Source organism: Paracoccidioides lutzii (genome assembly GCF_000150705.2).
Source record: "Paracoccidioides lutzii Pb01 unplaced genomic scaffold supercont2.22, whole genome shotgun sequence".
Lineage (NCBI taxonomy): Eukaryota > Fungi > Ascomycota > Eurotiomycetes > Onygenales > Ajellomycetaceae > Paracoccidioides > Paracoccidioides lutzii.
The window spans coordinates 551,951-577,626 of NW_015440968.1; the positions used below are offsets into that span (position 1 = coordinate 551,951).

The following is a 25,676-nucleotide window of genomic DNA, read 5'->3' on the forward strand; positions in this document are numbered from 1 at the left end:
CGGGGCCGGGGGTTCCCCCCTTTTTTTGGGAAAAGGGGGTTTTTCTAATTTGGAACCACCAAAACCCAAAACCCAAAACTTCTTCCCAAAAAAAACCCCCCCCCCCTCTCCCCTTTTTCCCCCCCCCCCCCCCCCCTGAACCAGTACCGTGGAGTGCTGCTGGACTCCCGCAAAATTCAAAAGGCTACCCAATTAGAATATTCCTTTCCATGGATCCATAGCAACCTTGTAATTTACTGGGATGGCCCATCTCTCCCTTTCGTCGGCTTGTCACTGGCCGGTGGGGCATCCAAGCCGAGAGTGATTATTCACATAGTCGTCACCACTTTCACCAGTCGGCCAACCAGCCAAAAACAAATCATAGATCGCGGATGCTAGTTTAGCCTTTAGGGCATAACAGAGCTCCGAGTGTCTGACGACATCGCCCCTCGGGTCAACATTCTTATATACGGTCTTCTCCTCACTCCAACTTAGATTGAGATGAATGTCCTTTTTGGAATTTCCTCTTTCTGACTTTCACCTCCCCCATGACTCCTTTCTCTCTCTCTCTCTCTCTCTCTATATATATATATATATATACTTCTTACTAACACTATAATATTCTGCTTGCCTCTTTTATTTAAGGTTTGCCTCATCTCGTTGTCCTTTTTAAAAAGCATCAATTATTATTATCAGAAAGGGCGCGCAAAGCCGCAACAACTTGTTCCACACCTTGTTGCACCAACCCTGGATGTTGATCTGTTTTTCTCTGGATAACTGTTGATTGTCGAAGCAATTGATATCGGTTGTTGCCACCATTGCGCCTGTCGTTTTCGGTCGTTAAATTCAGTCACTCGCTTTTTATCGCAAATCAATGTTTCGTAATCGGTACGTTACATAGTGTATCTGCATTCGATCACCAAGCGACTTTTCCCGTCGGGCGCAATTGCATGGTCATCTTTTGCTCAAACTCTCTGCCGTATACAGGAAAAACTCACAGAAGCCGGGCGAGGAGCTTTACTCCCACTTCAAACAGAAATTTCCCGAAATTTGTCAGGAACCTGCGCCAAAAGCGGCGCCAGTCGCTACTGACACCATCCTAGCCGATGCACATGTGAAACAAGCTGTACAGCATATGTAAAGCCTTATCTTTCTTTATACGCTAATCGCATGTTCCTGCCGCCTGTTGAGTTGCAAATATACTAGCCTCTTTTCCCAAGAGGTTATCTGGGGTTGATGTGAATGAAGTCGCCTACTGACCAAGAATCGCCTGTAAGTAGAGCAAACATGGATACCGACAAAAAACTAGTCACGGAACAAACGCCAAAAGGTCTCCCTGATCAATGGCGGTTTACTCCTTCCATCATGGATCCCAATTCATACGCCTTTACGTCGCTTGCAAATCAACCCTCCACCTATTATGCCGCGACACCAAACGGCATGGGCATGCCCTCCCATACCCAAGTTGCCGACTTATCTACTCCCGGTATGGCGCTTAATTTACTCACACCACTCGCGATCCCCCCCGGTACATCTGCCGGCGATGCTGCTGCAATACAGTCTACAATCGACATGAACTCATTTACCCATCCGTTTGCTCACCATGCGGGGAACGGCGTTGATAATTTCCACCAACAACATGCATATGCCCCAAGTACTTTCGTCAATCGAGATCCCAGATATGGCCCTGTAAATATTGAAAATTCACCTATCGATGGAATGAATGGGAATAATCATATGGTTTTGCTCAGTCACGGAGTTGACTTGATGGACAATCGCCCAGGCCCAAGGGGAGAGAAGTAAGTGCTTCCTTTTTTTATTTTAAGCATTGCTTTAGAAAGGCAAAATGCTTTAATTATTTCAAGCATTGTTTTAGAAAAGAAAAATGCTTACACTTCGTTTCAGCTTTCGGTTCAACGTTACTCTAAGGGCGGCAACGGCGATGGTTAAAGACCCCGATGAGGTCCCCACTACATACCTCAACAAGGGGCAGGCTTACACAATGACAATTTTGGATACCGCACCGTTGACGTCAGGCACACAACCGTTGAAATACCGCACCTTTATTCGAGTTTCGTTTGAGGACGATGAGCAGCGTTCAAGGCCGGCCGGTTGCTGGCAACTTTGGAAGGAAGGCCGTGGATCTAACGAAGCCCATCATCGCGATGGGAAACTTTTGGCAGTTGAACATGTCGATCCAAATCAAGGCGGAGACGGAGATATCAGACAATCTCAGGTTCATCTGGAAACCGCCAATTTTGACGGCTTCTCTGTTATTTGGTCACCTAGCCCAGCGACAGGGAATCCAAGTTGTTCGATATCCGTCCGCTTCAACTTCTTATCGACTGATTTCAGCCACTCCAAAGGCGTCAAAGGAATTCCAGTTCGATTGTGTGCGAAAACAGAAGTTGTTCCTACAAACCATGTAGACGCTCCCCTTGACCGCCCTGAGGTATGCTATTGCAAAGTGAAGCTGTTTCGAGACCACGGGGCCGAGCGAAAGCTCTCAAACGATATTGCACATGTCAAAAAAGGTATCGATAGGGTGAAACAACAAATCAGCCAGGCTGAGCTTGGAGCCGGCGCTGATAAGAAAAAACGCAGTGGCTCCTTCGCCAAGGGAAAAATTAACAAGCATAAGAGAACATGGTCGGGTGACTCGCACAATGAGTCGGGGAGATCTTCTCTAGAAGAAGATCTCCAGATGAAGCTGCGCAGCTTGAAAGATATGTTTTCGTCCACGCGACCTCTTAGCGTTCTCAATTTGAAAGGAGATCCGCAGGATGACCCCGATCTTTTCCCAGTGCAGCTTGGAATTAATGACGATAATTACTCTCACACAATAGGCTGGGAGTCTCGAAATAATACAGATGGATCTCCGATTGCATCCCAGAACATGTTATCACCCACAGCAAGCAGCCATTCGCTTTGCTCATCTCACAACTCCTTTGATCTCAAATCAAGCTACCCCCATCCATCATCGATCTGCGAAAATGGACGCCACGACTCAATGGATTGGTCCAGTGTTTCCCAGCATGACTCCGATAGCCAGCATCAAGGGAGGCATAGCCGTATCTTAAACCACCCTGTGAAGGTCGCAAAGGTTTCTTCCGGCAACCGTTCTGGCCTTGATAGCTGGATTGAAGCAATGGACGTCGACACCAGTTACCAGCCGCCATTGGCCGCCCCAAAAAAACCCAGTACGTAGCCTTCAACCCCCAAGTCCGCGCCCTTTATTGGTCTAACGTCTACTGGCAGCATCATGTTTTTACGTTCAAGTGCGACAATCCTGTGGGGGACCCATTTTGGATGGCTATTACCATGCTATCTACCTAACACAACGCACAGCCAAGGACCTTATACATGCCGTCTCGAAAAAGTGCAAAATAGATGTGTCACGCGTTGTTCGAGCTCTTTGTGTCCGCGGAAATGGACTCCATATTGTTTTGGATGACGATGTTGTTAGTGAGTTACCCGAAGGGCAGGATATGGTTGCTGAGGTTTTGGAGGTACGCGATTGCTCTCTTGACGCAAGCACGGATGGAGACTCATCAACATCATCGACAACCTCTGGAATTGAGGTGAAATTGATCTTTTGATGGTCTTATAGCTATTTTGTTAGCTGCGATCCTCTTTTCACTGGCTGGTTTTCGGAAGGGGGGGGGGGTTTCTCTTAATTTTTTTTCTTTGCGGATACCTTTTGCTTCCTATTTTAGTACCCCACTGTTCTGCTTGAATCTGTTCGGTGTTGGCGTACCTGGTTTCGTGTCAATGTCGCTTATACCCCTTGGGTCCGAGTCGGATCTCGATGAGGCAACTCTATTCCAATGAACCCCGGTGCTTCATTTTTTTGTGGCGCCGATGACTTATCTTGACCATGGGTTCTAAGTCCCCGGTGCAAACGAAGCTTTTATGTCTACGATCTAATGAGACCCCACGCCATTTTAATGAGAAGGAACGAAAGGAATTTCAGAAATGAGTGTGTTGGGAAGGACGAAAAGAAATTGTATAGAAGATTTATGAAGATTACGAATCTTCCTTCCATTCTTCTGGTTGGCTGTTTTTTATTTTTGCTTCCCATTCTGTTCCTTTCACTTTTGGCTGTGGCTGCTTTGTCTTGTCATATACGTTTTTGTCTCTCGGGCTTTTCAACCGTTGGTTCCCGTTTTCCCCGTTTCGCCTAACAATATCTTGTGTATTTCTTTTTCCTGTCATTACGATGTTAATACCCTCTATACCAGGACGGCTATTTGCGTTTTTCCATAGGAAACGTGCGTTCTGGTTGGCTTTTTCTTTTTCTTTTCTTTTCATTGGAAAATAGTGTTTCCTCTTCATTTTTTATTATTTATTCTTTTTAATCCTGGTTACATTTTTGATGACTTCGGATTTATTTAATTTGTACCTATTGCCTCTGAAATATGGGGGCTACATTAATATTTTGTGCTCGAAGGGACACATACAATCAATTTTGCTTCCCAGGTCTTTGCCATTTTACCTTTTCTTTTCTTTTCTTTTCTTTTCTTTTTTTGGATTTCATCTTTCGCCATTTGACTTCCTGATGTACGAGGGAATGGACTTTTTACTTTCTGTGCCTGTATTCTTTGGTGGGGAGTAGCTGAGCAATAGTAATGATGGGTGGAGGCTGTTCCCTTTCTGAAAACAAGCTGATTATTACACGTGGTTGTATGTATAACAGTGCCCTGTATTTTTGCCTCATTTAGTATATTCTTATCAAGCACATGTCTGCTGTATTTACGCATCTAGATGCTTGCCATGGTCATTTGTTAAAAACTGTTCCCCAGGGTTCCTGCCAGACGTTGCATGGCGATAACTGAAATGAAACACATCTCAATTAGCTCATTTGTTTCAGCCACATTCGATGTATCTGTCATGAATAATTATCCATTGCTCAACTGGGGTTTGAGGCTTTTATGCGGTGTTTGGTGTTGCAACATTATACATCCCTGTAGTGTGTATTCGTGCAGTGCATGCAATGATTTCCAGATATCATGATCGTCATCATCATTAGCATCGTGGCCCCACTGGTGACCCAGACCAACAGGATCGCCCGTAATGGATGTAAAGGAGTATGTATCTACTTCGTATCTGACCTGCTTCCGCATAAACATGTCTAGATGGAATATAGAGGCGTCATACATACATGCCCGAAAGCATCTAAGTAAAGTGGAGCCAAGCGCTAGTAGTTAGCTAGTCGGTCGATAAATCTATATTGTAGTCTAAGCCACCTCGTCACCATCTCATGTATTCTTATCGATAAGACAGTTTCTAGTATTGATATTGTATTATTACACGCTGCTGGAATTAACTCTGCGAATTGTTCACGCTTCGTGAAGTACATACATGTCTAGTACTTGTGTACATGGACCCATCTAGGTACATAGATGCGAGCTAATGCATGCAGGGGAAGTGTTATAGTGATTCATGCATACAGGGGGCACGGAAATTGTGGAGAAGTCAAGAAAAGGTGCTGGCATTAGTGAGTTGTTTGGGCTGAAGGATGATGTGTGTGCGTGTGGAACTGTACGATTATACGCTTTATGGCGGTTGGAATCGCGGCTTGATGTTTTCCAAAGGCGGGAAAGTCGTCGGGAAAAGAGGGATTTTTGCCAATACGCAGAGTTATTGGAGATGTTACTATTTCCTTCTTTTCGGGGGGTGGATTTTGCCGCTCTCGCATTGGCTGTTTTTTGTTAGTTTGAACGTTGTGGTATGACAAGGGATCTGATGATCATTGTTGACAGATATGTAGTTGAACTCATTTGGCTTTTTCCTGGGTTGCCTTTGGACGGGAGTCTATTTGTTTTTAATTTTAGATAGACTTTTCTTTTCTTTGCTTTTTTATAAAAGCAAAGATGGTTTATCTGAGTTTATCTAGATGAACCAATAAAAATTGAGTTTATGTGTAGAGGATGGTCCCGGAACTGAAATTGCCCAAAGAAGAATTTTAACTGGACATGAAGAAATAATTTACCCGCGGAAATGCTATTTCTTGATACCAAACATGGAATGGTATCAACAAGGACTAGCTGAATAAAGATTTATTGATTCTCTCATTTCTTTCAGAAGCGGCTGGAGGGGGAAAAGCGAAAAACTATTCATCACTCATCACTCGCCTTGTTTTCTTCCTTGGATGGTTGCTCTCATGGCTTGCTTCTCTTCCAGATGTTGTGTGATTGGGTACCCTGCAGATGCGGATATAAACCGCTGCAGAATTGAGCGACAGTGCGCATATTCAAGAGTCAAAATAAGTGAATGTAGACGGGTGGTTTAGAGATCTGACTATGTCCACTAGTTAAACTTTGGGGCTTGTAGTTTACCAGGATTAAACAATGAGAGCAATGGGCAGCAGTGAAATACATAATGGTATCTCCCGGAAGGAGTGCTCCGTAACATACTTTAGGTACCGAACTTTTTGCAGATGAAACAGAATGGGAGGCACGGAACCCCCTTTGTTGTAGTGAGAGTTAGGTTTTAAAATTCGGTGAATTGTTCGGGTGAAACAAAATAGAGTGTTTTTTGCCTCAACCCCACCGGCTCCATATCATCCTACGGAAACCAATGGATGCCCAGCATGTGGCGGATAGACGGAGTTGAGAGATGCATGCACCAACTTAGAACTGAATCCTCAATCGGAAAAGTGAAACAGTGGGGAGAACTGTGCCTGTTGAACCCAATTAGCTTAATCGCTTAAGTGGATGTTTCTGCACTTTGTCGTTAGCTAGGATGATAAAGTGCAAACTGTCAAGAGTGAAGGATTTGGTACGTGCATATCTCCGAAATAAAAATGTGGAACCACTCAACCGGCATCCTTCTTCCGTCACTTTGATCGTTAATTTTTGTGAGAGATGATATCATGATGACGATTGTGGCTGCTCGGTATAAGTCCCGAGATAAGATGAGCGACCATATCACGTGATATATTTCTTCTGAACATTCATTTGATGACGTCGATGGCCCTACAAGAAATACCGAATATCGAAGTCTGGGATCATAAGGCGTTCATTGCATAGTGAGAGCGGGGGGTGGCATACAGAAACTGAGAAATGAACTCAAAGATTCATTGACTAATTGACTGGATGTGTTGTAACTTCTGCCAACATGACTGAGATTCTAATGAGAGCTGTTGAACAAGGATACAGCGTCTGAGATTGAATAAATTCTCATCTCAATCTCCAAGAAGAGGAGGTTAGATATACACCGCTCAAAGGGCCAGAGCTATCTGAGGAATATATAGGAGAAACCTTTCATGTTGAATTCAACATGTGAAAGTGCTGATACTGGAAACGAGATATGAAAAAGAGAGAAATACATGAACTTGATAGATTCCTTTCAAAAACAGTGCTTTCGTACTATCTGATATCTTTATGCTCTAGAGATTTGCAACTATCCATCTGTGAAATCATCAAGTTTCTGTCTGATAATTTAGTTCTTACTGTTATTGACTGTGAATAGAAGTTATTCTATTAGCTCTATATTTTTTGTCATTGTCATGAAGAAAATTTACCTACTTGGTTTGATAAATAAGTTATGCTCCCCCATCAGCTTAGGCATTGAGGATTCTCTGCAGGGTTCAGCTATGTCTAACAGACTCACGGCCAATGTTCAGGACCGACTGCTTTTGCGGGGGAAAGAACTGCTTTTCTCAGTGTCCTTTTTGTCATGCCGGGCCTTCGCAAACCAGGATGGAAAGACGACTCTGCAGTCTACTAGAAATCCGAATCCGAGCAGGCTGAATATTACCTGGTGTAGCGCGATTGCCATCCATTAGCCCTCGTATTATAGTTGCCGCGCGTTTGATATGGTTCGAAAAGGCGGCATGTAAGTCAGCATACAAGGATCTCGCGCATTCCAAGAGCTAAAGGTGTAGGAACAAGCACGAAAATTAAAAAGACTTATTGGCTCATGAATAATCATCATTGTTAAGCAGGAGAACTGACTAGACAGCAGGAGGCTGTTCAACAATCCAATTCTTTTCTCGCAGCCACATAAAGATGATGATTTCCTGGAGCAGTTTGCAAAGTACAGGAATCGCCTGATTCCACCGCCCTTGAAAGCCTCATAGAGGCGGGGTTGTCTGGTGTTCCAACTCCCTCCTCAAGAATCCAGTCTGAAGCAACATCGCCTTGTGGAGTTAGGCAATTTAATCTCAAAGTGAATCCAAGGTTTCTGGGCAATCCCAATTGCAGCGCTGTTCGGCCATTATAGTTTGCAGGGATGCCCAGAGCCAATAAGGTCGCTGCCGAAAATTGAGAGCAGGTGGCTACCGGTGTCGTTGAGCATCGTGATATGTATGCAAGAAGACAGGTCAGGCTCTCCGGTTCGTGGTGAGAGCTGTCGACCAAACCGCAAAGACTAGAGTAAGTAGATTGGCATTGATGGCAGAGACACATATATCTGACCACCAAGCACGGCCAAATCCAAGATCCTGCAGAACAACAACAACAACCTCCCCATCTTGGATGGGCCTGTTGGGCCGCGGGCGCGTAATGATACTCCATGAAAACCACATGAGGAATGATTTCGTTAGCATGCACTTGACCTCTCCCCCCGAAAACCTAAAACGGGGTTGGAATGGAACGATGTCTTTTTGCGGGGCGTCTGTCTGTGTTCGGGGAATATTCGATTCGTCTATGCAGAGCGGTGTATATGGTGTTCTGAGGTCAAGAGCTCTTGCGTATTTAACCTCCAGTTGTTGGCTAGCTTGAATGCATCGGAATCTCGCCAGTTTATTTTCTGACTGGAGAGACCTACCTTTAAGCTTAGATTGTGGGGAGGCGGGGGGTGATTCTCTCATAGCTGTATTTTCAACCTCGGGTAATCGTATATATTCAGAAGATGCCCACGTAAAATCAAACGCTATCGAGACATGTAAGATCTCTCTGTAAGATTTAGCGAGGAAAAATATGTTGGGAATTGTTTTCTTTTATAGGAAATCGATAACGATTCCATATTGCCGCCCCCTTTTCCAACTTGAAATTCCACCACTCTGTTACAAGTTACAAGCTCCCTTGTAGCCAAGAAACTCCGCTAAGCCGATTCCGCGCGGGGCGGAAAACATCGTTGGTATGGCAGAACAGTCAAAACAGTTGCCTATGCCAAGACAGAGGCTCCGCTGTCAGAGCGGTGGAGCTCACAGTCCGGATATGTGACTATCCCAGGATGTTTTGTGAGCAGGTACATTCCCCTCTCCCCCTTCCTCATCCACCCTCCCCACCCATATTTCAGGGGATTCTCCTTTGGGCAGCAGCAACACAACATAACATCACAACACATTTGCTCAACATCGCAAAACATAGCAAGTCATAGCAACAGGAGGGTTGCCAGGCTCCTGCTACACTCTCCAACGCTCGCTTGTCACTAGCGCACAAATCAGGGGTATAAATTCTTGTCACACACCCTTATTTCTCTTTCTCTCTCTCTCTCTCTCTCTCTCTCTCTCTCTCTCTCTCTCTCTCTCTCTTCTTTTCTTTCTTTCTTTCTATCTTTTCTGCCCTCTCCATAGCACAATACCCGTCTTTCTACATTGTGTCGCCAGCCACATCCTTCATCAATCTACTCTTCAATTTCCATCTCACTCGTTACACACAGCCATCTCTGCCCCCTATCTTCTCCCCAAATCTTCGTCTTACAGACGTTGCTCAGATCACCCCAATCTCAACAGCATCAACAACATGTCTGCCAAATATATCGTCTATCTGGCCGTTCTGGTCTTCGCCACCATGGCATCTGCTACCAGTAAGTTCCTTTCATAGCCTGCTCCCCCTGACTAGAAACCAAACCCCCCCCCCCCTCCTATTCCTTTCCTCTTATCACCATCCCTAGGATGAGGCCGCAACGACAACAGCTGTGATGCCAAACGACGCATGACTGACCTTGGGCACCTTCCAGATATCCCCCGCGTTGCTAAGGAGGCTGGTAAGTTGCAACCAAAACATGCCAGAAGAAATGCACTGCCAATCTTTTTGCAACGCGTTTGGACGTGTTGGGGCCTTCTAACAGGTCTTCAGGGGCCGTCAACCACGCCCGTGGAATAGAGAACAACGACGTCTTTGCCAGCCTTGTCGCTCGCCAGGGTAAGTGCAACTCCTATCAGTGATTGATTTTCAGGGTTACCATCATCGTACCTTCCCATCCTTCTTCCTTTAGCTTGCCCCTTTCCCGACATAGCAGACAGCCATATACCCATCCGTTGACACCTCCCAGTAGAAACTGTTACTGTCACCGCTGTCTCTACCATTTGTGGCTGCGGACCTGCCCCTGTTCCTTCCACGCCCTCCAGTGTTTCCCAGATCCTGAGCACTGAGACACCACCTATTCCAGCCCCCGTTCCCGTGACTTCTTCCAGCATTATGACAACTCCCTGGACCACCCCCACTGTCTCTCCTCCAGCCTCCACTGTTGTTGGTACAGGGACCTCCTCTGTGGCCAAGAGCTCAAGCCTTATCTCCTCTGCTCCCAAGGTCACTCCTTCAACCTCTAGCACCATTCCCTCCGCCACCCCTACCCCTCCACCCTCAAACAACGATGCAATCCGCAACGGCGGCATAGGGATTGCAATTCTCGCTGGTGCAGTTGGTTTTGTTGCTCTCGTAGCAATGTAAACGTCTCCCATATAGCGTGACTGGACGAAATTCGGATGGTTTCGTCAAATCAAGGGATCACGAGCTGACTGTTTGCATGATTAACCAAACATACTGTTATCCCCCATCGCATGTATGCAATATGGCATCAAATGATTTTTCCTTGCTGTGTTATGGTGACGTTATGGCTGTGTCAACAACGCTTGGAATGTATGTTACTTGGCAGTTTGTGCGTTGCAGTTTTTTAATGGGATAGGAACGGTGGAGTATGTAGTTCAAAGGGAATAATCAAACAACATTCCAAGGTCCCTTAATAAACTTCAACAACCCTGTGAATTGGTTTCTATGCCTCAGAAAATTACCTACATGTAACATTCCTTGGTATTCCCTGGTTCCGCAACGCCCTAGATATGCTTCAGTTCTTCTCCCCCCCTGAAAACTAGCAGTCACATCGCTAAGAATAACGCATTCAAAAAACCTCCTCGATTCGTCCCTTGGTTGAGTTGTATTTGGTGCTGAGAGTATAGACAGTGGCTGACATGATACAAACCGAGCTGGATGACGCACTGGAGGCCTGGCCAGAGGGAAATCGGGGGAGATCACTCGTTTCGAAGAAACAGCCCAAACCATGAGGGTAAAAAAGCAGCAAGTAGTCAACATGAGTACTGCATTAGGCTGCATTAGTGTGGCTTTAGAGGGGTTGGGAGGGGTCCACTCTGCAGACTGGGGGAGTGGATGGGTTGGATTGGATTGCGTTTGGTTATATTAGCCGCAGAGCCTGTAATCGTCGTGCACATGCATGCTGGAGTCTACTCTCGGCCTGGGAACCCTTGATAGAAAAAGTTAAGGAGAACTGCGGTCAAGAAGCAAGAATTTCCCCCCTTGCCATATCTCCCAACAAGATTACTTGATCCTTTGTGAGTATTGCTACACATTTTATCAAATGCAATGGCATTAAGCAACAACATTAAAAGCTGAATCCAAGGGTGAGAGTTTACAACACCACAACGCCCTCCCGCGCCGCGTCCGCCGCTCTCCTCTTCAATGAGCAGATACCACATCCGTCTCCGACTTTATCACGTAGCAGCAATGCATTGGTTACCTTGGGACCGACGGTGCGAGAGAGCAAGGGTGACAATTGGGAGCTTGTGTAGTCATGCAGGAGTGAGCTTTGTGCGGGTGTCTGTTGTTGTGATGGGGTTTGTATGGGGGAGGTGGTTGGCTGTGGGGTATCTGTCGTTGAGGGATGTTGTGTGCGGGTTTCGTCTTGGTGGGGTAGGTGGGCGTGGGCGTGGTGGAGGTGGGAGACGTGGAAGATATGGCCGCAGGCGAAGCCGACGAGGGGTTCGGTTTCTGTTTGTTGTTAGCTAGGTATTAAGAAGGGACAAAGGGGGAAGAGGGAATTGCATCTTTATTGTATTCAGAGAGATAGGGGTCGAGATGAGCAGTGAGAAGACAAATGGAGGGACATACATACCGTGCTCGATGAATAGTTTGTGACATGCAGCACAACGACCTGGTTGTGGCCCTTCGGCTTCCACCATTTCCTGTTCATGGTGGCCTGGTTCATTGTTCAGCTGCACAATATCAAACTTGATACCCCGCCGCTGTCCCTTTCGTAATATGTCCATCCGCGTCGCTACTTCGCCTATCAAGACCTTCGCGACTCCCTGGCTAATGGAGGCCTGGATGTCATGTTCCCTGATCATCCTGGTAAGGCCTTCTCTAAGCCCTTCAATTTCCAGGCCACTTGGAATGCGGCGGACAAGGTTAATAGGGTCAATAGCAGTGCCTGCTTCGGCCAGCAGTCCACGGATATACTCAGGTTTATCCATCGAGAAGGATAACAGGTCCTCCCAGAGATCTGGGTCATCTTGAGACTTTGCGAACGAGATGGCATACGAGACGTCTTTGAGATCTGATAGGATGAGGTTGAGGGCGCGTTTTGTCTGGCCTGTTTTGGATAGGAGATATATGAGTTCTTGGGTATAATGGCGTGATTCACATATTGAGCTTGCAGCGCTGTATGAGTATGAAGTGCTCGATTGGAGGAACTCCATTAATAACGGGCGATCATACTCTGCGAACAACTCGACCACTATATCAGCGAGGCCATCAATTAAAGCTCGTCCTTCGTCGGTCGCAAGTTTCTCTGCTGCTTCCGTTCTCTGATGACGGAATCTAGCTGGCTTTGCTGTGACTGATGATGTAGCATTGCCTCGCCAAAGAGCACGTAGATAGAAGAAAAGGAAGAGCTGACGGTTTGCAGCCTGCAGCTGTGAGACAACAGCTTGTGGACCTACAATACCATTGGCTGCCTCTCGTACCAGAAGCTTGATGGGTTCTGTTGTGGCAGCATCTAGATCTTCTATGGAAGCAGATTTCAATTGTTCTTTCGAGACTCGTATGAGCACGAAACTTGGGATATCATCCGCAATTGCATCTAACAAATGATATTCACGAATTAATGCCATTGCAGTCTCATCATCCTGGAGACGAATGTAGCAACGGAGGGCCTCTCTGTAGCGACCTTCCGAAAGAAAAAGTTTCGCTAGGCTTTCTGTCAAAATCTGCCAATCAGCTGATTCAGGGACGATGGCTTTCGATTTCAGCTGATCTTCTATAGCAGCCGTGACGCTAGAGATTTCAAAGACATCCGTTGGCCATAACTCAAGCAGTTCCTTGAATCTGATTCGATCACGTGACAAGTAATGACCCAAGATAACTTCGTAAATTAAAGATGGGAGTGGAGGTCTGATGTCAATTGGGACGTAGTGTGTTATTTCGTCGAACTTGCTGTTGCGTGCGAAAATCCATATCCAATGTTCCCATCTAGCTGTGGTCCCAAGAACTTTCCCGCATACTTGTCCAGCTCTCTCCCATTTCTGTTGGTTAATAAGTTGCTCTAACCAACATTCCCCAATACGACGTTTTTCCTTGTCTACTTCAGTGTTTGATGCACGACCGATGCTCTGAACAGATGAATTGTCATCAGCAAAAAAATCAGCTAGTGTGCTCTGCAGCTGAGTCGGTGTAGAGGGGAAGCTATCTGTCCTTTCTGAGGAAGTAACTGCAGCTTCTGGGTACTGGTTAATGAGTTCCCATGCTTCCTCATACTTTCCATGGTTATTCAACCAAGTCAAACGATCTGCAATACCCCTTTTTACAGCGATGATACAGTCGTAAGGGCTATGGATGAATATCTTGACTGCTCTGGCAGCTGTAACAGCTAGTTCCTTCGCTTGTTTATCGCTGATTGATAAACCCGAAGAATTTACAGAACTGCCTCCACGAGTGCTTGAACCTTTATCTCCGCTACTCGCATTGCTCCGGACACTGGCGGCAGAGCTAAATAGGCGCGTAGGATGTAGGGTAGCATCCCAGAGTCCAGTGCCTATAGACTCGAGAGTGCCCTTCTGTGCTGCGGGTGGAGGTGCTCGATTGGGAGGAAGCACACCAAGATGGTAATCTGACGCGGAAAATGTTTGGTACTTTTTGACACAAAGGGTATCCGCGCTAAGCTCCTCTTTTGTTTCGACATCGATCAATCTGAGTTCAGGCTCGAGACCGTTTTGCCTATGACGAATTCCACGCCGAGAGCCCGCCTGCTTTACTGTGGATTCGCCGTTGTCTTCATCCGGGATTATGTATGAAAGAACAAGAAGCAAATTAGGGGTATAGAGCGAAACGCCGGAAATAATGCAGTCAGTACGTAGTCTACAGTCTCGTTAGCATGTTTCACAGTCCGCAAGGAACTTCAGGAATGTGGCTAACATTGTTGCGACTTCCACGGAACCGATCTTCCTTTCTCCAACACCCATACCCGAGCCCGATTCACCCGATGAAACATTGATAATCCAAACTGTGCCACCCCAACCCACAACAAGTTTTTCCATTGGTTTTTGATTCTTACCGTCCTTCAGGTGTGTGCTTCCATGGCTATCCTCAAAATCCATAGCATTCTCGTCCACCCACTCAGCCCGTGGTTTCCACACACTTGCCATTTCCTCCCATCCTGGCCGATTTGGGCGATCGATATGGCTCATACGTTTCCAGGCAGAGTGTGAGTCTAGGCTCTCAAGATGTAAATTGGTCCTCATTATTTTGATTCCCTCTTCGTTGACCCACATTACGTATTTTCCAGAAAGTGACCATTTTATGGTGCTTATGCAGCCTTCTCCACTATGCAACACAGTGTCCTTGCCATTATTTCCACCCAGGCCAAGGGAGCCAAGCCAGCTTGAGGGGTTGGCTGTAGTGCCGCCAATAACAGTCGAATTTGATTTCATCCCGATTTTACCCCCTGTTGTAAGAACCAGAGTTCCTGCAAGTCCTCCAGAAATGAATGTTTTGTCATGTTTGTATTCCGGAGACAGTGCTACGGCTTGAACAGGCCGTCCAAAATTGCGTAATAGGACGTCTTTTGGATCGAGTAGTGAAGAGACACAGACATTTCCGTCTATGGAGGAAGTGGCAATGTAGACTGAGTTCGAAGGAGTTGCTGGGACTGGCGGTGGATGCTGAGCTTTCGAAGGCTCTTTAATTTTCTGAGGAGATAGAGATTTAAAGCTATGGCTATCGCCGGAGGGCTTTACAAACGTATCTTGCCTTGATATAGGCATGGGATGTGAAAAGGGGCATATCGAGATGGAGGAGACAGTTGCGGAGTGCGCATGGTATACACGAAGGACCTGGAAAGAGGGTACGGAAAAAACATGCTATGGAAAATCAGCAAAAAAAAAAAAAAAAAAAAAAAGAAGTGATATTGGTCATCGAATATCGCATACAATGTTTCCGTTGTGCGTCCCAACGATCTATATAGAGGTCAGCAATATCCCTGTTATTGTGAGCTACAGATCAAATGATGAATAACGGACCATTTTGTCTCCCGCGGCAAGGAAAGTACTTGTAGCATCCCCATTTCGGTACACTGAGCCAATGCTTTTGGTCAATGAAGCATATTTAAGTCGGGGTTCTTCGTCCTCCTCATCCTCATCCTCATCCTCCTCTGATCCTTCGCTTCGGGGTTCATCGTCGTCCTTCGAATCGATCTCGGGAGGTGAGTTTGTTGATGGAATACGTTGCACCGGCAACTTCATGACTCCCCCATCGATCTGTGATTCCTTTGTGTCATCTACCTCCATACCGGGAGCTCTCTTTGACAGCACCAAGATACCATTTCCCAGTCAATGACGGAAGGTTTGGACTTAGTTAAACTGCCAGGCCAGATGACTAAGCACAGATTATCGGAAATTTGTATTTCCAGCTCAAATTGAGAAAAAAGTTCTTTTGTTCGCAAATGTTTCCTTACTTGGGTAATAGAGGAGGTATCCCGGGTCGAAAAGCCCGTCCTTTACGGACTGGTGAAAATTAACAATGCCTCAACCAATTCTCAATGACTGGATTCATATGATAACGTTGCTTTGAATGTGTCATTTGTTGCCATGTTTGCACGCCGTTTTGTATGTTCCGCCTGTAGGGCAACTCTCGAAAAAACAATCTTCTCACAGTATGAGCATACACTTCCCCCTTCACTACATTTTCGCATCTCCCCACATTGGAGGAAAAAGTTTTTCTCGTCTACAAAAGACCATTCGCCATCGGAGACGGAGTCAGTTTGGGAGGAGCTTGGCGTACGAGAGCCCAGAAAACAAAAACGAAAGCCATCCAGGTTACCCTCTGATAAAATATTATTACGGCGTGTGGCCGTTGAAGCACAGCGATCGAAAGAAGGGATGCGACAGATGACTCAGGCGCCGGTAGAAGACCCATCAAAGTTAAAGGGGGTACTCTTAGATTCGTGACCTTTTTTTTTTTTTTTTTTTCCAGTTGCTAATTTTGTCTGCAGACGGTGATTGCCTACGCTGTTGCTGAAACATTTGATCTCGCTAAAGTCGCACAAATACTTCTTGCTAAAGGATATAAGCTGGACCCGTTCAAAACAGACTTATATCCTCAGGTTGTCCACATGCAGGTACCGCTAGACTCACTTCACAAAACTACCAACCCATCCGTCTCTGATCTCCCGGCTGATGAAGTCGGCGATATTTTTATATTCCCTTCCGGCACATTTGTTGCATGGGGCCTTCCTGATAGCTTTACCTCATATCTGGCCACAACTGTACTGCTGCCAGCTGCAGAAAATCCACACGTTGATTCGATAGAAACTGAAGATCTTGACTATATTGAAGATCCCCTGAAGGAGAGCAGCTATATCAAGGGCGATACTATAACTATAGGCACAAAAATGAGCCCAGATAGCCACGATTTGCGAAATAATGATAAGGAAGACATGGCTAAAGTTTCAACTAAGATTGCCTTTTCGTCCGGACTAGCCCGGAGCACCAAATTAGCCGTTCTCGAAACATTGCTTTCAAATTATTTCGAGTCAACCCGCAACATCCCAACGCTTCTTTCTAGAGGCACTCGTCTCCCGTTTACTCGACGTTTCGTCCTACAAAAGACAGGACAGCTCCTTAGCGTCAGAGCCCAACTGAACCTCTATTCAGAGCTTACAGACTCCCTCCCCGATCTTTTCTGGGATAGTCGCTACGAACTTGGCCTGGAAGGTTACTATGACCAGGTTGGAAAGGCACTAGATGTAGGGATTCGTATCAAGGTGCTTAATGAAAAAATGGATTATGCCCAGGAGATTGCTAGTGTCCTTCGTGAACGGTTAAGCGAAACTCACGGACTAAGACTTGAGTGGATTATCATCGTGCTTATTGCAGTCGAAGTGGGATTTGAAGTCCTGAGATTGTGGAAGGAGAAGAAACAGCAAGAGCAAGAAACTAAAGGCGCTACAAAACTCCCTGTCGAGTGAATTGATATAAACAGCAAAACTCAAGAAACCGGAATCGCGAGTCACCAGCAGGGGGTTTAGAATTTGGGGTCTACTATTTAACTAAAAACATCGCGCCCATCATTTTCATTTGAGACATTTTACTTTTACATAATACTACACAGAACATGGTTAGCGGCATTAGACATATGAAATTGGTTAATGATCATATTTTGCGGATCGAATATGTTATAATGTATATATCTATCTATCTACGCTTCAAAACATTTTCTGAAGGCTAGTATTTATCGAGAATTATCAGAGATTTGAGGTTCGTGATTGGCTCCCTCCTGCTTTCTCGCCAGTGTTGCGATTCGATCCCACCACCAGCCCCAACTGAGTCGCAAGAGCAACTACATCCCCTTGCTCATCCATCACTACTACCTCAATATCTGTCCTGCCGTTACGGACAACTTTCGTTGTGATTCGACTGTACAGCCACTCCACTCCACCTTTTGGCAGCGGTTTCTTGAAATCGATGTGTAGCACAATGGTTGGGAACCAGAATGGCGGTTCACTTCCCATTTCCTTAGCCGTCATGATTTCTAAATTGCCCAATGCAACAGGAAAAATATCCACAAGATACGCCAAGGCTTCACCGGTCCATCTTCCCAAACCCCCTTTTGGCCCATTTGGTCGTAGTCTAGCCCACTGATCGGTGATAGCTCGTCGTTCGTCTAATCGAGGGTCTACTGGTTCCCAAAATTCCGAGTTGCTCGATGCGCGCCGGAATTCAGGGTAACACAAAATCGTTTTCTTCCAGGGACTGCCGGGAACGAGTTGCCCATTGTGGCCTGGTGAGAATTGTGGGGCCTTGGAGTCTGGCGGTGGCGGATATACTGTCCAACTACACGGCGCTGATACGCCGGCTTCTGACACTGGGTCCGAGATCGTCACGAACCCGGTGACTTTGTCAATTTTTCTACCCCGGGATCCCGTGGGGAATGATGAGTCCGCTTGACTCATCGTCACTTGTATCGTTGATATCCTTGCACCTAACTTTACATCACGTACTGTTAGGAAAGCTGGCCCCACAAGAGATCGCCGGAGGAAAGACAATTGCATATTGATTGGCCTTGGTTGGGAGGAGTGGTGAGTTGGATGGGCGTTCTGGAAATGGGTTATTGCTAGCCGGTATAGGATCGCGGTTATATAACCCCCATTTGCCGCTGTCGAAATTTGAGTTTAGCAGCAGTCAATTTGCTCAATTTTGCTTCGGGAAAGCCGTATGATATGTCTATCATCTGTTGATCCAATTTCTTTCGATAGGAGAAACATACCATTTCCAACAGCCCATTCCCTAGCGAGGTTAGCTGAGTAGGTATGAGAAGACACGGGTGTAATCTTGATCGCATCTTCGAATGCTTGCGTGTGGGCAGGGGGGTTCATCTTCGAATATTCTGTTTCCACTCCCCTTCTCTTGGTTTCTCAACCTTCAGAATACTTTTAATTTTTAATATGTGATATTTTGTTCCAGAAATTTTTCTAATGTCTCATGTGTCGTTCCACGGATGATATATTTATATCTTTTCAAATGGAGAGCTAAACGATTATCGGGCTCGTAGGCACGTCCGAAATGTTAGGCTCGGCATAAGTCCGCCGCACCAGGCGAAACTACCAGTTCCATCATTTGTCAAGCTGCATGCTGTGTGGGGCATGGTTCCGGCAAAGATATAGCAAGGTCATTGAAGTCGTTGCCTCAATGCCTCGGCTAACCACCAGCGCTTAGCCAATCGCTAGGCGGCAAGCCAACCAATAGATTACCTTGACTTCATCTTGCATGGTTATGATCCTCCCGACGAACCCTCCAGCAGGGGTACGGTGGTTTCGGTTTGTTGACTACTTGTGGAATAATGTATTCACTAGATAGCAGATACCACCTCGTCGTTTCGCGTCATTTTATGGATGGAGATGACTCATTCTTCAGCAGGTTCCATCCACTTTGATTGGCTCCAGCCTTGGAACCAATCGAGTTCCTGGTGGTCCATCATGCAGCTAATTCGCGGAAGCTGCCTGACCTTGCTAACTTCATCCGCCAAAGTCTTGAAGACATCTTCAATCAAATATCTGGTGCCCAGAGATAGTTAGTTATACACACATACAACATCGTGATGATGAAAGAGACATTCCGGAGTGCGTTTGACATAGTTTCACGTTTGCCAAATGTCAACCTTCCCTCTCCAAGAACAGTGCTGCAATTTGCGCTAGGAACCTCACAAATCCAGCTCTTGAATGACCAGCCAATCCGCCAAGAAGCAAAAGTAACAGAATTCCAGTCTTGTCCAAATCCACCGCAGCTCAGCTGCAGAGTTGATTTTACCTCGCAAGACAGGTGTTGCTTCAATTATCCTGGCGGCCAGCTATTGCTAACCCAGTTTTGGGACGCGGATCCTCCAACTGGCCCTGCAGAGGAATGGACAATCCATGGGCTTTGGTAAGCTTTCCGTTTAACTTCTATCTTCTAGGAAAAGCAATATTTGATTTAACACTTTATCGTCTTCCAGGCCAGATCATTGCGATGGGAGTTATGACCAGTTCTGTGATGCCAATCGCCGCTTTAATAATATATCATCAATCATCGGGGAGAGTGGCCGAGTCGAACTCTTGGACTTGATGAAAACGTACTGGAAGGATTTCCGTGGCGATGATGAGAATCTATGGGAGCATGAGTGGAATAAGCATGGGACTTGCGTTAGTACCCTGGAGCCCAAGTGCTACCCGGATTACGTGCCGCAGCAGGAGGTTGTGTCATATTTTCAGAAAACAGTTAATTTGTTTCTTGGATTGCCTTCTTACGATGTGAGTTCGTCGAGGGGGGATCCCTGAAGATGGCTTGAGATTAAGTTTGGGTTTCCCCTATTGACCTATATATATTATAACCACCTAGATCCTTTCTGCCGCTGGTATCCACCCATCAGATACGGAAACATATGAACTCGATGCTATTGAGAAAGCTTTAAAGACTGTACATGGCGTGGATGTAGTTGTCAGATGTCGAAATGGCGCACTCAATGAGTTATTTTACCATTACAACGTTGCTGGGCCGTTTGAGTCAGGCGAATTCGTCCCCGCAGCTCCAGGTTTGCTCATCTAGTTCCAAACCAGCATTCTAGAAAACCTTTCGTTTACTAATATGGTGTGAGCACCTGAAGTCGGAGGATCATCTAATTGTCCTCAACAAGGAATCCGCTACAAGCCCAAGAAATCCCCTAGCAGAACCATTCCCCAGCCAACTGGGGTGCCTCCAATTGGAATCCCGTTTGTTGGGAAGGGTAACTTGATGGTCAAATACTCGGGAAAACAACATGGCTGTATCATCAGTCGCGGTTATTGGTTTGTGTCAGGGACATGCGCAACGTTTCGCACGTTACTGGATTCCGAAGGTTCGTGTCCAAATCATTATATCCTTAATTTTGCATCATGTTGCTACTGGATATAGTTTCCAGTATCTAATCTATGACCCCATACAAACAGACTCCTTCTTTCTCGAATCAAGTAAGGGCCTTTGCGCCTTCAATGGTGATGATGGTTTCGTTTGTGATGCAGATGTAGATGAGCCAACGGCTTTCACGGTAAGTTCATTCTGTCCCTTTCTTTCCATGCCATATTTTTCCCAAAAATTTAATTTAATGACGTGGTTATTTTGTTAAACACATACTAAATCATTACATGAATTACTCCAGTCAATTGATGACAAACTATCTCTGAATGATAAAACCGTATTTTACGCCGACAGTGTCCCGAAACGACGAGTTCAGGGGTCTATATATGAATCACAAGGGCGACAGCGACACCTGCTACCTTTAGAGATATACTGGCGTGAGGTTTAGAATTTGAAGTTCTTCATACACTTTGATTTTTGTTGGTTTTACTACACGACTATGCTGCTTTGGTTTATTCTCAGGGTTTTCGGCGTGAATGAGGATATCACCGCAATCTCTAAACATATATACATACATTTTCCTTCTAGCAATAATATTCATTATTAGAGAGCAAGAAACATTTTCAATTCCAGAGACTCTGGAACTGATTTCTTAGCCCTCACTGATGAGGAGAGTATGATTTCCTAGTTGATTTGAACGTGAGAGGATAAACAATATACACTTTGAAGTTTAACTCTCATCAGCTACAATTTCCTTTTCTACAAGCATGACTGTAGATATAAACTTCGTCATTCTGTCCTCTTCGCTTCTTCTCAAGCCTCTCAAGCCTCTTCTCATCAAGCACTCTATTCCTGATCATCTTTCTCAGTCAGGCCCTTTGCTCTCCGCACAATTCATCTCTGAATCACTGTTTACTCAGTCACTTCCCTTCTCCCATCTTTCTTCCTGTAGAGATGCCCGTAATTACCTTGAGAGTCAGATCCGGGTTAAGTATTGAACACTTCACTGAATAAGTTTGATGCTGAGCTGGAGTATTTGAAGGTTGTGAAGATGAATGACATGAGCTGTTCCAATCCTATCAACCCAGGATGATGTTGAACCTTCTAGCCCAAGTGTTGCCGGCGCGATCCAAGGTAGGCACTCTTCATTCAAGTGAAGATCTTCTAGGTAACCTGCAGATCGAAGATGAGATGTATTCTCCAGATTCAGCTGCGCCAGACCTCAGGCCCTGCAGGGAAGCCTCAAGTGAGAAACCCTCCTGCTTCCAGCAGATTAAGGTGACTCTACAGTGGTATTCTGCCAAGCTGAAGGACCGCGCCCCACCAACTCGAAAGTTAAGGCCTCCAAAATGTAGATGCTGTTGAATGAGAATATACCCAAAGGTGCTACAGCTACAGATGTCAGTGAAGAAGGCCTTAAAAAGAGATCTTGATGCCCATGGGCGAGCACAGCAGGTGGTATTATCTATATGTCTATATGTAGACTGCTACAGCTGTACACGTCTACAGTTATCATTCAAAGACCAAATAGTGGAACCTAACGTTGCAACTGTATATACATGAAACTTGTTTGCTATTGTTTAATATATCTCAGACACAATAGATGAGTTCAGTGAAATGAACGATTAGAACTTAAAACCCATTTCTCTTTCACACTGGTTTGAATACTGGGGAGGAATATCTAGTGATAATTCCTGACAAAATTCTGGCATTGTGTGCCTTGCTGTTGTCAACATTGAAGGACATTATATTCAAATGTTATCAAATCACTTTGATGAAACCATCTGGCTTATATATATCTCATGCATTGGGTAAAGTCACTCATTACTAAACATAAAAGACGACACTGCTCATATCTGTTTTATCTTTCTGTGCCAATCTCTGATTAATTGCTCTGCTTGTTTTCCTTGCACTGCAATGCCTTCACTACCATAGTAGTTCCCAACACACGTGCCTTCGTTTTATTGGGAGCCCAAGTTGTCGGGGATTCTGCAAAGAGAGAGCCTTAGGTATTCCACACCTGACTAAATCCTCACACAATTTCCTCTGTGATGAGAAGTCGTCCACAGATATGGGTGCCGAACGCTTAACCCCTTCAATATTGCCTCTGGAAGTCTCACTGCCTATGCTGCATAGCTTTTTTGTATCTGCTGCCAATTCTGCCACTGTCTTGTACTCGCCGAACCAGCATCTTCTGATTATGGAGTCAATCATTGGCTCCTGGTTCAAATCTGGAAATATCATCATTTGTAGCAGATCCATGACAAGAGACCCATGCTCCTTACCAGAGGGATCATCGCCAAAACATTGATCACCATAAACCTCAAATCCATAGTTTATTAGATAGAATAATGAACCAAGTGCAAATTGCTCTGTTCGTGGGCCAAGTAGGCCTGCAGTTCCTTGGAAGGGTCCACCTTCACTACCAAGCAGTCGACCGTATGGAGCAATGCAAGTTTCGAATTGTGATCCAATGTGAGAGGTGCTGTCAAAATCTGAAAGCTTAAGGTGATTGCGATCAAGCAGAATATTCTCAGGTCTAAGATCACCATGCGCAAGGTTTAGAGACTCGAGAAAAGCGACGCCATGAGAAAGATCACTCATCCATGACTTTCGCAGGTGGAGTGGCTCAAATTTTTCCACGCTAATAACCCGCATTGTTTCATGGTCCCGGATGTGATTTTGTTGAATTCGCCAGGAAAGGCAGATATCTCTCATATATTCAAGAAAGATACAATCGTTGGTGTGCAAGAAGCAGGATATCACATAGGGACATGGTGGATGATGTGAGAGAATGTCGAAGATCTCAACCTCTTTGCGGAACTGTTCTCTCTCTTGGTCCCCAGCTTTCGGTACCTTTACGACAATGAGAGGATTCACCTCGTACACGTAGCAGTTGGCTCCCTCGCTGACCCAGAACAAATCATCCAGCTGGCACTCGAGGCTCATAGCACTGGTAATGCCCGAAATTGCCGAAAATGTGGTTCCAAATTGACGAAAGGTGGAGGTAGCCGGAGTAGCCGGATGTCAAGTTGACGACAGATTTTGCAGAACAAATTCTACGAGGTTGGGAATTTTGAAACTGAAGTTAGTTAACTAACTTAGTTAACGTAACTAGCAAGCGAGTGGAACAGACAAGCAAACGGACCACTTTTTTTGACTTGAGTCAAGATCAGATGCCTTCAAGCTTCAACTATCAAGAAAATAAGATTAATTATATTATGAATTATTTCTTGTACACCTAGAGCATGCACAGGCAGTATGTTCAGTAATCTCACATATACTACACTGTGGTGCTTCCTGCTTTTGTGGTTGAGACTCAGTAGTCTCATCGATTTATAAATATTATTTATTAAGCTAAAGATTCTTCTTCAATAGAGATCAGTTTTTGATAGATTGATTGAGAATTTATATGTAAGAATTGATCATGTAGTCAATTGACAAGAGTAGAGTGAGAAACATTACGAATCTTTGCAGCGGCTCAGATGCTGTTGATTTATCTGTTTTATATGCTCTGTTAGCTAGAAGAAGTTTTCCTTCTTTATTTGAAGTTTGATTCTTCATGATAATTGAGAAATTCATATTTGAATGTTGGTAATTTGCTGAGAGAGAAAACGGGATCGGCTCAGTGATGTGGCCAACTCAGAGATCACTTATGTTAACTAGTTAACAAGTAAACTACAGAGTTAGTTAAGTTTGCTCCAATAACCGAAACGAGCTGTCCAGAATAAGCAAGTCGGCCACTTTGCACCATACATTAGTTTAGTATGAGAAAATCCCTAAGACATGCAAGACAAACACACTTAACAAGTGGCTAAGTTCGTGCGATACGTCAACACCAAACTTCGTCGCTTTAAGTATACCTCACCATTACGTGACGCCTTCATCAACACACTTCCATAATGGAAAGAAAAATTCCATATTAGCAGTTGAAGCAAAAATTAACCAATTTCAAGCAATTGAGCTGCAGCAAAGCTGTACGATATTCCTCATTCCCACTCTGACAGGTACGCGGTCGTACGGCATCGGTCGATATTCAAAATAGTGCGACAACAATACACCTCCAGAAACAACACAACCAGTTCAAGTTTATGCCTTCTGCCACTGTCCCTCTACTTTCACCCAAGCTTTCCGAACAATGCAGTCAGGGCAAGGATTCCTTTTAGTCGTCTGGCCCAAGTAGAATTTTTTGAAAACCGTCCCACAACTGCCGCAATCCAGGTATTCAATGACGTCTCCAGGTGAGTCGACTACATGCTGGCATTCATGGACAATTTTTGTCAAAAGACGTTGGCACATATTGTTTTCTATCCAAACTGTTAGAGCCAAAATGAACAAAATAGTTCTTAACTAATTCTTAGATCGCGGCGGATTCTGACCTTGCAAGTGACTAACTCGTTGAAGTTCCGTGTGGTTTAAATTGGGGTTTTTATATTATTTATTTCTCTGGGCGATTATGATGTTGTCCTCGGCATCAAAATGTCATCGAGCAGATACCAATGGATATTTAAAGTTGCTGGAGGCGCGGTTTCTCTGTCAACCGGTGTAAAGCTCTCAGGCTGCAATTCAAATAAGATTTCACCAACTGACAAATCCCTGCGGAGCTTCCACCTCCAAGCTGAAAGTGATGAGGTGCCTCTCAGTCACAGTGCATATGAGTGACGTACGCTATTGGTTTAATGAGCAAAAACGAAAGGGTTCTCCGAGTCATATATCCCCCTCTCTGCAGGTCTGCTCCCTGCAGAGAAACTTCTCGGGGTGAAGAAGAGGGTCACTCATTATTAGGTCTCAATCTGGCACCATAGATTTGGAAACGCTGACTGGTGCAACTTCAAGCAATTCGGCTGAATGGTTCTGGCGCTGCTGTTATATA

General features: G+C 45.2%; 11 protein-coding genes across 11 annotated transcripts; 6 read left to right on the plus strand and 5 right to left on the minus strand.

Annotated features, from left to right (window-relative positions):
* Positions 1 to 1,266: 1,266 nt before the first annotated feature.
* PAAG_07224 (hypothetical protein) lies at positions 1,267 to 3,578 on the plus strand (the record flags this gene model as incomplete). The annotated part of the gene is made up of 3 exons (XM_002790942.2): positions 1,267 to 1,778; positions 1,885 to 3,179; positions 3,238 to 3,578. 3 exons carry the CDS (start codon positions 1,267 to 1,269, stop codon positions 3,576 to 3,578), a joined length of 2,148 nt encoding a protein of 715 aa, XP_002790988.2.
* Positions 3,579 to 4,877: 1,299 nt separating this feature from the next.
* PAAG_07225 (hypothetical protein) lies at positions 4,878 to 5,108 on the minus strand (the record flags this gene model as incomplete). Its single annotated transcript, XM_002790943.2, has 1 exon — positions 4,878 to 5,108. One exon carries the CDS (start codon positions 5,106 to 5,108, stop codon positions 4,878 to 4,880), a length of 231 nt encoding a protein of 76 aa, XP_002790989.2.
* A 3,197-nt stretch (positions 5,109 to 8,305) lies between these two features.
* PAAG_07226 (hypothetical protein) lies at positions 8,306 to 8,794 on the minus strand (the record flags this gene model as incomplete). Its single annotated transcript, XM_015846170.1, has 1 exon — positions 8,306 to 8,794. One exon carries the CDS (start codon positions 8,792 to 8,794, stop codon positions 8,306 to 8,308), a length of 489 nt encoding a protein of 162 aa, XP_015700605.1.
* An 877-nt stretch (positions 8,795 to 9,671) lies between these two features.
* PAAG_07227 (hypothetical protein) lies at positions 9,672 to 10,601 on the plus strand (the record flags this gene model as incomplete). Its single annotated transcript, XM_015846171.1, has 4 exons — positions 9,672 to 9,735; positions 9,889 to 9,915; positions 10,008 to 10,073; positions 10,204 to 10,601. The coding sequence occupies 4 exons, from the start codon at positions 9,672 to 9,674 to the stop codon at positions 10,599 to 10,601; spliced, it is 555 nt and encodes a 184-aa protein (XP_015700606.1).
* A 973-nt stretch (positions 10,602 to 11,574) lies between these two features.
* PAAG_07228 (hypothetical protein) lies at positions 11,575 to 15,724 on the minus strand (the record flags this gene model as incomplete). The annotated part of the gene is made up of 5 exons (XM_015846172.1): positions 11,575 to 11,933; positions 12,058 to 14,297; positions 14,355 to 15,298; positions 15,368 to 15,394; positions 15,458 to 15,724. 5 exons carry the CDS (start codon positions 15,722 to 15,724, stop codon positions 11,575 to 11,577), a joined length of 3,837 nt encoding a protein of 1,278 aa, XP_015700607.1.
* Positions 15,725 to 16,024: 300 nt separating this feature from the next.
* Positions 16,025 to 17,403, plus strand: PAAG_07229 (YagE family protein; the record flags this gene model as incomplete). Its single annotated transcript, XM_002790947.2, has 2 exons — positions 16,025 to 16,366; positions 16,429 to 17,403. The coding sequence occupies 2 exons, from the start codon at positions 16,025 to 16,027 to the stop codon at positions 17,401 to 17,403; spliced, it is 1,317 nt and encodes a 438-aa protein (XP_002790993.2).
* A 276-nt stretch (positions 17,404 to 17,679) lies between these two features.
* On the minus strand, positions 17,680 to 18,810 carry PAAG_07230 (hypothetical protein; the record flags this gene model as incomplete). Its single annotated transcript, XM_002790948.1, has 2 exons — positions 17,680 to 18,590; positions 18,702 to 18,810. The coding sequence occupies 2 exons, from the start codon at positions 18,808 to 18,810 to the stop codon at positions 17,680 to 17,682; spliced, it is 1,020 nt and encodes a 339-aa protein (XP_002790994.1).
* A 722-nt stretch (positions 18,811 to 19,532) lies between these two features.
* On the plus strand, positions 19,533 to 21,251 carry PAAG_07231 (ribonuclease T2; the record flags this gene model as incomplete). Its single annotated transcript, XM_015846173.1, has 6 exons — positions 19,533 to 19,855; positions 19,926 to 20,220; positions 20,309 to 20,501; positions 20,574 to 20,804; positions 20,896 to 20,993; positions 21,105 to 21,251. The coding sequence occupies 6 exons, from the start codon at positions 19,533 to 19,535 to the stop codon at positions 21,249 to 21,251; spliced, it is 1,287 nt and encodes a 428-aa protein (XP_015700608.1).
* Positions 21,252 to 21,892: 641 nt separating this feature from the next.
* Positions 21,893 to 22,168, plus strand: PAAG_12361 (hypothetical protein; the record flags this gene model as incomplete). Its single annotated transcript, XM_015847859.1, has 1 exon — positions 21,893 to 22,168. One exon carries the CDS (start codon positions 21,893 to 21,895, stop codon positions 22,166 to 22,168), a length of 276 nt encoding a protein of 91 aa, XP_015702550.1.
* A 561-nt stretch (positions 22,169 to 22,729) lies between these two features.
* On the minus strand, positions 22,730 to 23,752 carry PAAG_07232 (kinase domain-containing protein; the record flags this gene model as incomplete). The annotated part of the gene is made up of 1 exon (XM_002790950.2): positions 22,730 to 23,752. One exon carries the CDS (start codon positions 23,750 to 23,752, stop codon positions 22,730 to 22,732), a length of 1,023 nt encoding a protein of 340 aa, XP_002790996.2.
* A 1,530-nt stretch (positions 23,753 to 25,282) lies between these two features.
* PAAG_12362 (hypothetical protein) lies at positions 25,283 to 25,465 on the plus strand (the record flags this gene model as incomplete). The annotated part of the gene is made up of 1 exon (XM_015847860.1): positions 25,283 to 25,465. One exon carries the CDS (start codon positions 25,283 to 25,285, stop codon positions 25,463 to 25,465), a length of 183 nt encoding a protein of 60 aa, XP_015702551.1.
* Positions 25,466 to 25,676: the final 211 nt, after the last annotated feature.